The sequence below is a fragment of the Primulina tabacum genome, chromosome 7 (genome assembly GCF_025594145.1).
Source record: "Primulina tabacum isolate GXHZ01 chromosome 7, ASM2559414v2, whole genome shotgun sequence".
Lineage (NCBI taxonomy): Eukaryota > Viridiplantae > Streptophyta > Magnoliopsida > Lamiales > Gesneriaceae > Primulina > Primulina tabacum.
The window spans coordinates 39,331,549-39,348,434 of NC_134556.1; the positions used below are offsets into that span (position 1 = coordinate 39,331,549).

Here is a 16,886-nt window from a genome sequence, read left to right on the forward strand (position 1 = left end):
ATATATATATATCGAAGATGCAATTAAATGGATGTGGTCCTGAAAATATACATAGAACCTTCAGTAAATATTAAAGCAATATTTCTATAATACCAAATATATTACATAAAATTTGTATAAAATTTTCTCCTAATTATTACAAAGGGATTTTGCTGACATATAGTATCCAACATTACCAATAATAACATGACGTCAGATATTATTAACATATTACTAGACAATGCCCCCATGTTTTAGCCTTAGAAGAAAGATCGGGATCAAACTGAATCAGAAAAAAAAAAACTACTGAATTCTCGTCTATATAATTATTGAGAAAATTTGTTAAATAACCTCGATCAACTTTTTTTTTAAGAAAATGACCTTACTTCGAACTGCTATTATATTAAGGCGAGACACATATAATCCCAAATTAATAGTGATGCACGGAAATCGGCATCGATTTGTTAGAAGAAAAACTCGTCAACCGGGTGCCATAAATAAATAAATAAAAATGGTGGCGATATTGAGTTTAAGAGAAGAATCGAGGACCATTTTTCCCAAAAACTGACACGAAGGAAGACAGAATGGCCCAAATTAATCATGTTGGCGATGAACTGGATGAGGATATGAATCGAGAAACACTAAAGAAAAAGTGCGATCTCATTAATTAATGTGGGGAAGGGGTGGTGTTGCTGTCTTTTTGTCTGTCATAAGGCATACAATTAATGACTTTTGTCAATACTAAGGATCACCAGAAGATGCAGCCATGCAAGTAGACATTTCCTCTTCACAAACTGCAACTCACACAAGAATACAACTTTCATTAATTCTCTGCGCTGAGAGCGTCAGTGATTATGTATGTGTGTATGGGGTTTTTGCTAAAATATTACTGTATAAAAGCAAGTGTATAATCTGTACTATTTCAATAACAGAAATCTTTAACGAGATGATCGTGGCTTATACCTGTTCAGTCAACTTTTCCTCTCTCTTTTAAATATATAGTCACTAATATTTAGAGGGGAAATCTTTCTTTTTGGTCCGGAATACATATGTTTGTTTTTTTGCGATCAATAATTATCGATATTGTCAAATTTTAATTTTATTTTGCTCTCTTTTTTAAATAGCAATTTTAGTTTTTTTCCGACTCAACATTGATGTATGCAGTAGACATCAGTACTCCTAATGAAAAATTATCAAAAATCAAAAGATACATGACTAACACTGAAATTTGATAATATATATGACCAAAATTGCAAAAAAGCATGCATACAAGGCCAAAAATATATTTTTCCCTAATTAGAGAGTACTCATGTCATCTTAATATACATATATCCGATATATAAAGAGTGAATGATGTTAGAGTAGTTCTTTTGTGAGACGGTCTCATGAATCTTTAAGTGAGACTGGTCAACCCTACCGATATTCACAATAAGAAGTAATACTCTTAGGCTCCGTTTGGTACGTGTGATGAGATAAGTAAATGATTAGTAATTAGAGTGATTAAAAAATGATATATATGGATTAATAGTATGGTGGGATAAATAACATGGTGTTTGGTAATATTTTAAAATGATGGATTAATTTTGTAAATTTTATTGCGATGACCAAAATGCTCCAAGTGTTAATTAAATATATATTCTTAAAATAATTGGATAGATAATTAAATATTTATAATTATAATTTACATTTATTAAAATTAATTTAAATATATTTATTAGAAATAAATTTATAAATATGCATTTATTTTAATAATTAAAATAGCAATAATATTTTGAATGTTAATGTTAAATAAAGTTTAGTAATAATTACAATATTATTGTTTTTTAAAATAATTATAAATATTTTTAAAATAATTTGATAGATAATTAAATAATTATAATTATAATTTACATTTATTAAAATTAATTTAAATATATTAATTAGAAATATATTTGAAAATATTACGGTAATCATTAAACAAAATAAATTAGAATTTAATAAATATTTATTTTCATAAAAAATTAATTAACAAGATTAGAAATTTATAAAAATTTAATTTAAGATATATTTCCATTACAATTTATTTTCTTCAAAATGATTGAAAATAATAAAAATATATGAAATTAATTTATAAACAAAATATAATAAAAATTTAAATATTATATTAATTTATCATTATCATTATTCAAGAATTATACATTATCACACATTTGAGGAGGGATATTTAATCACACAAATAACATAAATAGTGAGGACTTTCAATCATAATCAAGGGCCTCCATGCTAAATTAAAAATGAACCAAACATGAGATAAGGGATGATTATTTAATAATCATTCCCTTATCATGACTACCAAACATGGTATTAGCATAAAAAGCAATATTTTTTCATGGATGAATCAAATAAGAGATCCATCTCACAAAATACGACCCGTGAGATCGTCTCACACAAGTTTTTGTTATGACGTTAATGGTCACCAAATATTGATAATATTATTCATACAAAAGCAAAATATACTAATATTCCGATAAAAAAAAATCTCATCGAGGAAATATCTTAAATTTCTTCTACACAACTTTTGGGTACGTAAGTTCTATCCCCTAGCTTAATATTATTAAAATTAACATAAAGAATGATCAATGACAGCATTTACAGAAGATGCGGGTTTCCTATTCTGCCATCCTCTTATAATGGTTATAAAGAATTAATTTAATTATTTGTTTTGTTTGATTAACCAAAAAAATATAATGATATCAAAACTAAAAAATAATACCATAAGAATCATATCTACAAAATTTCATTTTATACAAAAAGTTAACATACTTAAAATAAAATTATAAATTGGTATGAAAAATTGCACCTTAAATAAAGAAATGATAAATTGTTTTTTTTTTAAATCTTTTATGTTTGTCTCATAAAGAATTTTGATCTTCTATGTCATCGAATTTCAATTTTAATCCGCTATTTTTTATTTTATTTATGCAATTGTAATATTTTTTCGATGTAACACCGACTTGACATCAATGTAGTGTTGATCTGATTCTGACTTGTATAGTATTACATCAACAATCTTGATGAAAAATGACTAAAATTGTCAAATTCAGAAGATGTGAGACTAAAATTGAAATTTGATAACATAGATTATCAAAATTTTAGACAAACATACATGACCAAAAAACAATTTTTCCTAAAGAACTCTAAAATATTTTTTCTTAACAGGTTTGAGTAATTAAGTTCTAACCCATTAATAATGTTACTGAGCTGGTCCCAAATTTGAGACGTGATATAAAATTTGAGATCCAATTATAACAAATCTTCTATGCTAAAAAATCATAATGTAAGGAGCTGAAATAGAAACTTATGGAAAGTTAAAATATGTAAAAAGATAGGGTTCCGTCAAACGGTCGTGTGGTAGCATTCTCCTTCTTCCTTAGTTTTGTCCTTTTTAGACAATTTGTTTGGTCGTCATCAAGTCACGTGAATCTTTTAATCACCTCTTTATATTTCAGGATCATATCCAATTTTACACTAAATTCTTTATTATATTACATACGTAAAAAATATAACATATTTAATAAAGATTTGAAATATATTCGATCGATCTGGTTTGTTTTCTTCGCTATAAATCATTAGTGATCATATCCACCTTCGGCATCTCTCAACTTACAAACCCTCATCCATTGCTAGCTTAGCTACTCCGACATAATCATGAACTCAAACATTTCTCCTTCACCTTTCGATGTAGAGCAGATCAATGAAGATCATCATCAAGATCACAACCCTCGTTTTTCAGGCCAAGTTTTCTTCGATTCAACGGATCGAGATCCTACTAGATGTTACAATTATCACCAGTTTTATCAGCCTCATCACCATACCGAGGTAGGGCAAAGGGTCTTTCTCAAGTTGAAAATTTATTTTTACAAGTAATATTTTATTTTTGATTCACCATGATATATATTTGATTTTCCAATCTTGATCCTAGGATGATTGCTATTCGTATCATGGTGGATCGCCATACGACGACGTCGATACCAATTGTAAGGTTTGTAGTTGCTTAAAATTAACTCTTTGGAGCGATCCCATGAAGTGGAAACCGTCCAGAGTTGAGCCGATGCGCAAAACGAAGATGAATGTGGAGGAGGATCGGGTGGCTGTAAAAATAAATACAAGTGGCAGAAACAAGGTTTGTGAGGATCAGAAGCTGCGGCCATCTTCTTCTTTGGAAACTGATTTAAGCAGCAACAGTTCTTGCAATATTGTTGTTAACACCACCCCCACGATTAGGGTTTGTTCTGATTGCAACACAACGAAGACTCCTCTTTGGAGAAGTGGCCCCGAAGGACCCAAGGTATAATTCTTTTCCTTCTTGTGTTGCGCGCGTCTGTGTGTGTGTGTGTAGATAGATAGATAGATCGTCAGTACCATGCATGCTATCTACCTAGTCAAAATAGTTAAGATAGCTAGCCTGTCAGGCAATTTTTTTTAAAAAAAAAGTTTATGGCTACAGAAAAATCTCTTTTTTAATTTTGTATTTTCACCTTTTTTCTTTGGTGAAATATATATGAACACATTATAAATCGTGTTTGTTCATGCAGTCCCTTTGTAACGCGTGCGGAATTCGACAAAGGAAGGCGAGGAGGGCCATGGCCGCAGCTGCAGCGGCGGCAGCCGCCACAGTCATGGATGCTGCGGCTGATCGCCGGCCGCCACCAGTGTTGAAGATCAAGATGCATCCGCAAAACAAACAAAAGATCAGCAAAATCTGGCATGGGCAAGATTCAAAATTCAAGAAACGCAGCAAAATTACTGCAACTGCTGACGGATCATCGTCATCATCCAATTTACCGAAGAAGCTCAATCTCGAGGATTTCTTGATAAAATTGAGCAAGAACTTGTCGTTCCAACGAGTTTTCCCGCAGGATGAGAAGGATGCTGCCATTCTGCTTATGGCTCTATCTTCCGGTCTCATTCATGGTTGAGCTAAATATATCAACATCTTCTCAGACGAGGTTCCTTAGTTATTTATTTCATTATCCAAGATAGGATTAAAAATGTGTGAGTCTGTTTTTTTGTTATGGATTCGTTGTTCAGAAGATATGGTGATGAGTGAGATTTGGTTGATTCTTCTTTTAAGTTAATTTAATAATTAAGTGGCAAAATAAATTGTAAAATTATGGATGAACTTGTACAAGGGAATAATCTGATATGGATCTCTTGTTCATACTTCATCCATAAAACTTCTGATTTCCATTTCAATGAATTAAGTACTTTAATTATATAAACCATGTGTTTATTATTTGTATATTTAATTAATTATTATCATTACTTCTCACCCATATGGCTCAACATGCAAACTTTTATAATTGAAATCAATCTCTTAATTTTTTTTATATCTTCATGTGCTTAACATGCAAGTGCTTATTACTTGAAATGAGGTTTAGACTTTAGAGTAGGTCTCTTGTGAGACGGTCTTACGAATATTTATATGTCAGACGGGTCAATTCTACCGATATTCACAATAAAAAGTATTAATTTTCATGGATGACCCAAATAAGAGATCTGTCTCACAAAATATGACCCGTGAGACCGTCTCACACGAGTTTTTGCCTAGACTTTAAAGTATTTTAATCCACAAATCTATATGCACATAGATTTTGATCAAAATTGTCTCAAACTTTTTAATCAGATGAGGAAAGTACATTATACACCACTATTTTATTATTTCTTCATAAATTATATGAAATAAAACAATTTGATAATTAACAAAATAATCAATTTCCTCTCTCTCTCTTTATCAATGAGATACAAGATGAAATATCTTAAATAATGAAATTATGATAAATTCGATCCCAGCAGATGGGTAATGATCCAATCAACAAATCCATCTAGCCAATACAAGAGCCTGGCGGATCTAACTTTCTTTGAAGAGTAGGTCTCTTGTGAGACGATCTCACGAATAAGATGTTCGTCTTACAAAATACGATCTGTGAGACCGTCTCACACTTGTCTTCTTTGAAATTATACATTTGATCTACATCGATTTCTACTTCTTTATACCACCAGTATATATATATATATATATATAGCATTGTATTTTTAAAATTTTATTAAATATTTTAGCTTATCAATTAATCTACAACATCTTCATATGATTTTATACATTTTTGTCTTATATAATAATAAATTTTAATATTTCAGAATTTCCCTTATTTAATAATAGATATAATATTAATCCTAAAAATTTAGTGCGAAAGTTATACACAATATTAATAAAATTATTATTCAACACATCTTAACATAAATTAAAAAGAAGTGACGCATAAAAGATAATTATGCGAGTTAATATTGTAGCCATTATTTTTAAAACAAAAACTTGTGTGAGACGATCTCACTGGTCGTATTTATAAGACGGATCTCTTATTTGGGTCATCCATGAAAAAGTATTATTTTTTATGCTAAAATTATTATTTTTTATTGTGAATATTGGTAGGGTTGACATGTCTCACAGATCAAGATTCGTGAGACCGTATCACAAGAGACCTACTCTATTTTTAATTGTTACTAAACATTAATTAATTAGTATTTCAATAAAAATATTTTAATCTTCTCTTAGATACTGTTTTTAATGTTCTCAGTTCTCACGTACAATAAATTAAAGTAAATTGCTGAATTAAAAAAATTTAATCCCATATGTATATATTAAAAAATAAAAATAAACGAAGGTGTGATTATGGGCCGGTCCGGCCTTTATCAAATAGGCCCATTTAAATCAGTCCCGTGATAAGGGACACACTCTTGTAGTTACATGGCCCGATAGGCTTCGCCTGTTCGACTTCCCCTTCCGTTTTTCATTGGCCCAAGACCATAAAGCCTAAAGAGATGCTACATCAACGTTGCACATATAATCAAATTGCCCACACGAATTTCTTCACAAACAAGCAAATGGAAGAGAGGAAACTGGAGAATCGGATTTCAGGTGGAGTCAGGGGTGGGTATGGTACGGTATATCGTACCGAAAATATCAGTATGGAATTTTTCGATATCGATACCGAAATTTCGGTATACCGCACATTCGGTATACCGAATTTTCGGTATGGAAAAAGTTCATACCGATATCGTACCGACACCGAAAATTTTGTCGGTATACCGAAAAAATATCGGTATACCGAACTTAAATTTAAAAAATAATAATAATAAAAAATTATTTTCGGTATTTCGGTAAAAATATTTCATGCCGATATCGATACTTCGGTATACCGATTTTTTCGGTAAGTTCGATATTTTTTTCGTTACAGTTTTTCGGTGTTTGGATATTTTTTCCCAACCCTAGGTGGAGCTGCTGTTAATCGTTACAAGATCCTTTGGCGGGTTTTTCTCATCGGAAACTTCGGTCTTGGAGGTTTGTCTCACTTTCTTGGGTTTTGCATTCGAGAAATATTGGCGTTGTGAATTGAACTTATGAGTTACTTGAGTCTCCACTATGGTCTTTATGTGGTTTGTCTGTTTGAAATTTACTTGGACAGTTTTTTTCATTGCTTTGAATTCTTGCAATGATGCATACGAGGTGTTTGTGTCAGAACCTACATTTTGACGTGAGATTTGCAGCATTAGCTTTTTTGTGATTTTCTCGTTCTTATGTTTATGTATGTTATGCGATTGTAAAAGAAAACGTCGATTATTTCCAATATTGTGGATATGCATAGTTGTTTTGCTACGTACAGTAAATACGTATAATTACCATAATTTGATTATTCCTTTCGGTGGCGGAATCACGTTTTCATTTCTACTTGGGTTAGAATTATCTAAACAATGATTGAGTTAATATTAATAAATGGATCCCTGAGCTACCGGAAAAAAAAGATAAAATTTTATGTATAAAAAATATGAGAAAAAAACAAGTTAGCCGCCCGGGGGAGCAACACTTGGCTCTGCCCGTGCATACCTTGACAGACTTTCCGTGGGTCTCTCACGGATTTGAACCCGCTGTGCTTATGTAGTCTGTCAACTAGTGACGTTGAGGTGGATCCAGCAGTAGTATGAGGTCTGACGATCCACTAACAAAAAAATATTAAAATTTTTTATCTAAATTTCTAGGCTTAGATGCTTTATTCTTACTAGAATCTTGGTCGGATGATTTGGAGTTGTTAAATAGCTTGTGCGTATTGTGCATGCTTGCTCTTTGTCTATGTGGAATTGCGGATTAGGAGCCTGGCTAACTCGTGAAAAAATTCACTTGGTAAGTACACTCAATGAATATCTCACATAGGAGTTTAGTCTCGCCTTTCTAAGTTTTTATTTTTGTATTCCAAGCCATATCTCTCCCCACCCAGGGTCTGTCTGCAGTCTGCCATCCATCCAGCCAACATAATTATTTTGTTATTTCTCCTCAAGATTTAAATAAAAATAAAGTTTTGGGATCCAACTTGAATTTATTTGAATAATGACCCTCCATGGATTCACCTATGTAAGATGCAGCTAAAGTTAAGAGCTCGAATGGTGCGATCTCTCCATCACCCTTGTACGAGAAAGTTGATCTCATAGTTCGTGTTATGTAAAGATACATATATCAGGATATATATCAAAGTTTCAGTTTTTCAAGTATGCAGTTTCTTCAATTGACTTGGGGTTGCTCATGGCTAATGTGCTTGGACGTTTTAGAATTTTGAGTACAAGATTAGACCTCTTGTGGAATGTAACAACCATTTAAGAAACCTGTTAGTTATTACATTTATAGCTTATTAATGCTATTCTAGAGCAAGAATTAACATCCACTTGATATGTTACTATTCTTTGTATATCATCTGGAACATTATTTGGAAGTATGAAGATCATGAAGAAATGTATGTTGCTTAATCATATGGTTGAAGGATTTTCCAACACATCATATGGTTGAAGGATTTTCCAACACATGTATCAATTATTACTATTTTGGCAATAGATCTTGAATTCTTCATACTTAAATCATAACCGTCATCTAGTACCCTTGCTTGAAAACTTATACTACAGGATTGCTTGGATGAGGAAACTTTACCTCTGTGGTGGCTTTTCTAAACTGTAATCGAAAGTGTGATTTTATTCTGAGACCAGATATTTCTTTTCTAACAATCGAGATATTGCATATCAGAAGTGCCACGGAACTTGCTAATTAGTGATTTTTCTTCCATTATGGGTGCAATTTGATCCAACTTTTGCCCACATGTAGCTTCTAAATATTCTTTCGTCTCTTTATATGCAGCTTTTGATATCTTGAAAAGCTTAAATAATTCATTTTTCTTTTTCCAGCCTACATGTTCGCACAGGCAGGTAAGAAAGAAAGAGTAAAAGAGAAAAAAGAAGCCACGGTTGAAGTTACTCCAACTCCAACTCCAGTTACCACTCTCACTGATGAGGAACCAATATTCATCCAGCCTACTACACCACCTGTAATTGTTCGACAACCTATTCATGAGGATCAGCAACGTGAGCTTTTCAAGTGGATGCTGGAAGAAAAAAGAATGGTGAAACCCAATAATCGAGAAAAGAAGTTACGGATAGACAAAGAGAAAGCCATTCTTAAGGAGTTTCTCCGTGCAAAAAGTATCCCAAGTGTTTGATGAGTGGTGGGACGTTCTTTGTATACAGAGCATGCTTCAGTTAGTTGTACTGTGATTCGCCCCTCTGCATATATATATTTCATTAGAGACATTACTGCTATCTGTGGCATCATATTCTTGGATTATATGACTCAAGGAGCATCTTGTTTCGAACTATTAAGAGAGCCGAACTCTTGTACGTTTTCCAAATTTGTGATTCGGATGGAAAGAGGTGATTTCCTACTCTATACACTGTAATGTTTTGTATGTCTTATGTTTTGATCGCAAATCTCAAAAGATGCAGGGCAGATTTGATGATTTTCTTTGTAGACATATGGACATGAGTAACCGAACCATAAAAATGACGTAAATGAGTGACGACTTAATCTAAATTCGGTAATCCACACTCCTCCGTCATTGACCGCCAATCAAAGGGGGAAAACACAGATAAAAAGACTCGAATAAAAAATTAAACCTTGACCCTTATTTTTTACAGCTATCACGAATGAAGCTAAGGTAAATTCAAGATTTCTGTCTGGGATTATTAGTTTTGATATTTTCAGAGCTGAGATGTCCATTATCAGACAAAGATATAGATGTAGATTTGAGGACTTTGAGGTGGTAAATAATTTTGCTGAAGTAAATGGACCCCATCAAAGTCACACTTACTTCTAAATTCCATCCAACCTCATCCACCCGGCACCCACCCATTCTTATTTTTATTGTATGTCACGTTTCCGATTTTCCAAATGCAGAATTCAACTGATTTAAGCTCCAAGAAGGTTGAGTCTGACATAGTATTTTCTTGGAGCCAATGCCGGGAACCATACAAGTTTCAGGTATAAATAGATTACGGCATTTCAATGCAGATTTCTTCTACTATTTGAACTCCATGTTGTGTTATTGGTTCACTATCGTAGTTCTGGAATTCAAGGGCGTTTCTTCTTCATCAGACCCTTCTGCAATATCCGTCAAAGGTAAGTAGCTCGAACCAGCACTGATGCAAGAATTAATCATTTGTATAAAACTTCGAATTTGAATTTTATGATTTTTTTGATTTTTTTTTACTGAAGGATTCCTCGATTCTCTGTCTTCTTTACTGTTTTCTATTTTGTCCCATTAGTTTCCATCGGGAAAAGATGTTACCGGACTCGGGACAAGGGAGATTTCTTATTGTAATGACTCTAAGCTTCGTTAAAATGCGATTTCTTTAGAAATTTTGGAGGTGTGATGAACAAAAAAAGTACTGATCTTTTACAGCCCTGTTGCTAAACTTACCGAGGAATTGGCTGTTACACTTGTGGATGACGAAGAAAATGAAATAGCATATACAGGTGCATTTATATATCAGTATTCTAATTGGACTCAAGTATTCTAATTAGACTCAGGTCACCCTATTCATTTTCCTGATAACAATTGAACTGTTTTTTCATCGTGCATAGGCATTAGGGTAATTCAAATAATTCAGAAGGGAACATGGGATGATGTTTACTCGCTTGAAGGAGGCGGGCAAGTACATTTGAAGTTACGATTTGTCCTCAACGAGGAAGAGAAAAATCGCATTCGTGTTATGGTGTGGTACCTCTTAATCATTCTTCATTCCTATGCGATGTTAAGTGTGTTTGAAAAACATTCTTGCATATACTGAAGAAATAATCAAGGTGTTGATGTGTTGACCTCCCATTCGCAGTTAGGGTTGCATAGCTCAACTCTAGCATATTTTACTAGACCACGTGGTCTACAGGGGTGATATAGTAAGTAGAGTGTCTGACCTGACATTAGATCATTGTCAAGAATGCTAGGATTATTTCAAATGTGCTTAGAAATAATGCCATGTTCTTTTCCACTACATCAGAAACAGAAACACAATTGATTACTACCTTGTAATAAAGCAGAATAGTCATTTGTATCATTTTCTGCTTCATCAAATTGTAAGCTTGTTAACTAGATCTTGTTCTTCTGAACTCACCCTATGAAGCTGAAACAATAAAAAAATCATCAATAAAACTTATAGAATCTTTAGTTTCCAAACAAAAGTCCGCGAACTTATGAGATTATTATCTTCTGTTTTTGTTTACATCAAGAGAGAATCTGCTATAAAAAAGAATCTTGCAACCACCTCCAACATTAACCTTAGCCGTTCAGAAAGCACTAGTTTGACACGTAATTCTGAAGAGAAATCCACTCATGGTGAACAGAATGTCTCAGGTTAGTTCTCATTTGGGATATTTATAGCAAATGTTATCAAAGCTTCCTCTTTGGAGAAGTGTGTGATTGTTTAAGACTGATTCCTTTTTCAAGATTCACAAACGAATTTCGAAACAGAAATGGTGAGCCGTGAAGCTGAAGCCTCACCAGCTGATTCGCCAACGAGTTCTGAATCATCCTCTGTTGGCTCAACATCTAGTTACCAAAAGGAACAAGAAATCATCCAAGAAACCGAAACCCCAGTTAAGAAATAAGCAGTCGGTAAATTGTTTATTGACGAAGTAAATAAATTGAACAGATTTTGGGCTACACCCTTATAGCCAAGCTCTTCTGTTTAGAATGCTGCAGAGTGCAGTCGTGATGCTTCCCTCGTCTACTTTTTCACGCGAAACAGAAACACAATCGTCTCAAGAACACAAAACCACACCAGCTGAGAAGTTTGAAATGGAATTGCCTGTTATCAAGTTAAATGATCCAGATCCCATGGAGAAAGCCCCAAGCAGTGTTAGGAAAATGATAAGCGCATTTGAAAGTGGTCAACTTAAGGTGCTTGTATGATTTTTTAGTTTGTAGAGAGGTTTTTTCCCTCATATATAATACTTCTTTCTGGTTCCGATAAAAAATTAAATTTTTCCCAAGCAGGATGTTAAATCCCTCAAAAGGCCCGCTTCTGTACTACCTGAACAGATAGTAGCTAGAAAGGAACATTCTTTACAGGGTCAAAATGAAAAGGGTGTCGCTCAATCTACCAATCAAAGTTTGAGAAAACCCGAGGTTGCTCATCTTACTGAAAACTTGAGTCAAAACCTAAAAAATGTCGGTGGACAAGAAGATCTTGTTTCAAGTGTCTCCCAACCTTTTCTGGACCTAATGGAGTCGAGTGAAAATACTTCAGAGGGACCTACTGTAGAAGAAAGTATTAGATCACCAGTTGCTTTAACAAGTTCCGATATACTGGAGCAGGATGTGGAAACATTCTTTGAATGGGCAGCATCGACACAACCTGAACAGAGTATAGCTGGAAAGGAAGGTTCTTTGGAGGACAAGGATGAGAAGGGCATCAGGAAATTGACTGATCAAAGTTCAAGAGGATTTGGGGATGCCCTGTTTACAGGACACTTGAATCAAATGATACCAAGTGTTGGTGGACTAGGAGACTTAGATTCAAGTCACACCGAACCATCTTTGGCCCCCAAGCATTTGGAGTCAACAGTTGCTCCAGTGGAACTCAGTGGGGAAGAAAGTGATAGATCACCGGTTTATCTAACGAGGCAACCATTTTCAGAAACAGCTACATGTTTGGGAAGAGAGTACGAGGTACAATCTAAAGAAATAGAAGCTTATGATTCTTCTGATCCTTCAGCTGTAGAAGAAAAAGAAAGTGAGACAAAAACAGGTCTTGAAGGTTCAAAAGTTGCGGATATTCAAGGGACTTCAGATCAGAAACCAGAATTGCTGGACTTTGATAAAGAAGAATATAATTCCCCTGAAAGTTCTGGTTTATGGATATTCCCGCACGATGTGGGTCGTTTATGTATCACAACTGCTGGCAACCAAGTGATGAAAATAGTAGAGCTTCAACATGTTGGAGCCAATGCCCACCAAGAAAAGGAGGTTTCTTTGGAGTTAGAAATCTTGGAGCAGGTATAGTATCCTCAGTTCTGTAATTAAGATTTCGAAAAGTTGCAAAAAAGCGCCTCAGCTACTCTTGTAGTTGTATTATGAGTTACAGTATTTGCAGCTTCAAAAAAGCATCTATGAATGGATCATAACATAGTATGTATATGCATATGTTATTGTTTTGTGTCAGCAATATGAAATACATGAAACGGACATTGGTAATAAGCCAGAACCTGGTAGCTGACGACTCCTGTAACATACTAATTGGGCAGGTAATGCCTTGAACATCAGATCATTGTTAGTTTGGACATATGAATGATGGCCTGATGGCCTCTTCAGGTTGATATCATGGATTAAATATCTGTATCCAACTCAATCTTTCCTTTTATAATCAGTTTCATAGCGAATTGACATAATGTTCAGCAGAAAATTTACCTGACTTTTACTTTATATCATTTTTTTTTTGCAGGCTATCAAAATTGCTGTGATTCTTGGTTTTGGAGTACTAGTTCTTCTCACCTGGAAAAAGGAACCCCGGTATTTTCTTTGTTAAAATTTAAAAATACCCATTTTGTTTCCTAAAAAAATATGACTTGTGTTAATCTCCCTTTTCTTCTCTGATAACTTTGAATGCTTTACAGGAAGAAAAAGTCTGAAGAAAATGATTTTTTCTTCACTATTCCAAATCACATTGATGAAAGAACACTAACCGAGTAACAACTTACATTTCAACGGGAACTTCATATATAGACGAGGTCTGTATTTTTTTTTTTTTTTTGTCTTTTTGCTAAACTACGATGTATGAATAAGCAACATAGCAATTTTTTGGTTCCAAAATTTTTCTTAATGGGTGATGTAGCTTGATACAGACAATACGGTCTACCAAAAATTGCATCATCTTGTATCTCCCTTTTCAGATAATTGAAGCCTATTCATACACTCTGCCTATCTTCCTTCTTTGCTTTTTTTTCCTAATACATTATTTCTTTTTGTTACCCAAAAAAATTAACATAGAAACTTAAGATATAGTTGTTACATCAAAATATACACAAAAACTCCTATTAAACCGTCTCATACATTTCTCGGATTAAATTGTTGAGACGAATCTCCTACTTGACTCGAGTCGACCTATAAAAAATTATTATGAAATATATCTGTGAGCCCGTTGAGGCCTACTCCAAAATATAGGGAAACTAAAATAGTCACCCTACATTCCCGAATATTTAGAATCTTACCCATAAATGTTATACAAGCCAGCTAGAATAATTGCTTGTCGCATAATTGTAATTACCATCTATATAGACTATTCTTTTGTCTAGGTAGTACCGATTAGGGGGAGGGGAAATCAACCACACAGCTCTCTTAAGACCAAAATTCAATTAGAAGAACATGCACGATGAATTGGGGTTCAAAGGAGTTGAACTCGATTTGAACCTCGAAAATAATCTACGGAATTTTCCAGTTGAGTTCAGTTGAGCCAGTTTTATCACAAACCTGATTCATAACATATAATAATCAGAGTATGTTTCTTAAAATCATACATTCAACATAAACGAATATGCAATAATCTCATGAGGGTAGTTCATTTATTTAATTAATTATTGTGTATTTACAGTGTGATTAATTAACTTGTTACAAATTATAATTACAAATGTAACGAATAAATTAAAAAAATTCATATAAAATTATATTATTTTTGTGAAATATTTGAATAAAGGGTTTAACTAATAACACGACGTGGAAAATAAAAGAATTGATAATAGTTAGAGCCAGTTATGCGCCACATTTGTCTTGCAGTGGATCTCGTAACACAATTTGATCCTCATTTAAAAGAAAAGAAAAAGAAACACATATTATTCATAGGACAATATAAAAGTTAATAATAGAGAATGACAATGTTATTACAAATGTGGATTGGGAAAAGCCCCAAACCGACCCTTTGTAACGTAACAGATTGTTAATTTCGAACATGGTGTGCACTAAAGCTGAAATGTGGTGTAGCACGATTTTGATGAATATCTATGGGTTAGTTTAATTAGGAAACGGGTCTTGTTTGCTCAGAACAGCGGACTTTACTCTTGTCAGCAAAATACCCTTTTACGAGATTCTTGTGTATTAGAATGGACATTAGGCACTCCACCTAAGCAACATAGAGTGTATCAAAGAGCAGAAGGCGCAAGACAAATCGAACATTTGAGGAAAATAACCTCATCAAGATCCATGTTGATCTCAAGCCATTTTAGCGCTTTAACAATTACATATAACTTGACCTGGTGAGCTTTATTCGGATCCTTCTGCTTTTGAATGATGTAACTGCCAGAACGGTTCAAAGTAGATGTTTAAAATGGATGCTAGTTTCATCCAAACTAAGTTGATGTGTGGTAACGTACATTTTTTTTAATCAATCGTTGGTAAACTTGGAGTTCTAACTTTTCTAGAACAAGATAAACACCGATCTCAAGAACCTGATAATGACATATAAGGTGAAGCAATGAAAGACGATTGATCATCGTAATATGTAGCAACCTGTGTTCAAGGAATCTGAAGATACCTGTCCTCGTGTTCCTGAAAGGCATGTCTTATAAGTCGAAGATCGCCTCTACTGAGAGCAAGCACAACATAGCTGTACTGCAGAAGTTTCAAGAAGTAAATTTATTTTGAAAGACATGCATATTATTATTCCCTAGGAAAGAAAGCTTAGCAATTTCATGATACAGATATCACAATTAGGCAGCATATGTTTGTTCATAAATCTGTTATTCAAACATTTACAACACAAACTTCAGGCTCTCTCTTCAATCGTTTGACAGGAAAAACGATACTTTAAACCATACTGCCAGCCGCTAGGGAACTCATGAAATCTTCTCTTAATAGGATACATCATCAAATTGACTGCAGTCTGCATAGATCTGATTGAATAGTGTAGTTCAGTCCCCATGCTTCAGACCATTTAGTGTTCAGAAATCCTTGAGATATTATTTTCTCCTTGTTCACTCTTTAACTGAATGTACTTCTACCGTTTCAATGTATATATACATCTTTTTCAACCTTTTCCTCTGATTGAACTATATATTGTTTTTTCTCCACAACTATACCAATATTCATGAGGTGAAGATGATTGTCACCACATATGAGTGTATCGAATTTTGCTGATAATGGTAAGAGATGCACCTTCAATTCTGGTTTGAAAGAAAGATAGTTATGTCACAAGAGACAAAGCAAAAGCTAAAACATGCGAGAAACCAAAGTGGTATGGGAGATTAGTCATGCATTATAAAAAGATGTGTGACCATAGTTCTTGTGGTGTACATGTCCTCCAATATGAAAGATAAATACAGTGAGTCAGTAGAGAGATCATACCTCATTTAAGTTAAACTTATGAAGAAGTGAATCTCTAGGTATAATGCCAATTGAAAGCTTCACGGGTATAAGATATTTCAGAATCATCCTAAAATAACAATATTATATAGTTAGTGATGCAGCATACGTACAAAAGATCCAGATGCCTACTGAAAACTTCACAAGTAT

General features: G+C 33.6%; 3 protein-coding genes across 9 annotated transcripts; all 3 read left to right on the forward strand.

Annotated features, from left to right (window-relative positions):
• The first annotated feature begins 3,580 nt into the window (after positions 1 to 3,580).
• Positions 3,581 to 5,214, forward strand: LOC142550998 (uncharacterized). The gene is made up of 3 exons (XM_075660047.1): positions 3,581 to 3,837; positions 3,941 to 4,306; positions 4,554 to 5,214. The coding sequence occupies exons 1-3, from the start codon at positions 3,667 to 3,669 to the stop codon at positions 4,935 to 4,937; spliced, it is 921 nt and encodes a 306-aa protein (XP_075516162.1). The 5' UTR covers positions 3,581 to 3,666; the 3' UTR covers positions 4,938 to 5,214.
• Positions 5,215 to 6,900: 1,686 nt separating this feature from the next.
• Positions 6,901 to 9,551, forward strand: LOC142550780 (uncharacterized). The gene is made up of 3 exons (XM_075659839.1): positions 6,901 to 6,955; positions 7,289 to 7,357; positions 9,241 to 9,551. Exons 1-3 carry the CDS (start codon positions 6,901 to 6,903, stop codon positions 9,549 to 9,551), a joined length of 435 nt encoding a protein of 144 aa, XP_075515954.1.
• A 635-nt stretch (positions 9,552 to 10,186) lies between these two features.
• On the forward strand, positions 10,187 to 16,706 carry LOC142551947 (uncharacterized). Of its 7 annotated transcripts, none has more exons than XM_075661477.1 (12): positions 10,187 to 10,369; positions 10,451 to 10,507; positions 10,654 to 10,705; positions 10,791 to 10,864; positions 10,973 to 11,103; positions 11,615 to 11,738; positions 11,832 to 11,980; positions 12,087 to 12,284; positions 12,381 to 13,382; positions 13,828 to 13,895; positions 14,000 to 14,113; positions 16,169 to 16,706. In XM_075661477.1, exons 1-11 carry the CDS (start codon positions 10,345 to 10,347, stop codon positions 14,073 to 14,075), a joined length of 1,956 nt encoding a protein of 651 aa, XP_075517592.1. In that variant the 5' UTR covers positions 10,187 to 10,344; the 3' UTR covers positions 14,076 to 14,113; positions 16,169 to 16,706. The 7 variants fall into 7 exon arrangements, 5 of the variants coding, with proteins under 5 accessions (XP_075517592.1, XP_075517593.1, XP_075517591.1 ...); XR_012821662.1 differs by lacking the exon at positions 16,169 to 16,706 and adding an exon at positions 13,549 to 13,697 and having other exon boundaries at positions 10,188 to 10,369; positions 14,000 to 14,114; XR_012821661.1 differs by lacking the exon at positions 16,169 to 16,706 and adding an exon at positions 13,549 to 13,630 and having other exon boundaries at positions 10,188 to 10,369; positions 14,000 to 14,114.
• Positions 16,707 to 16,886: the final 180 nt, after the last annotated feature.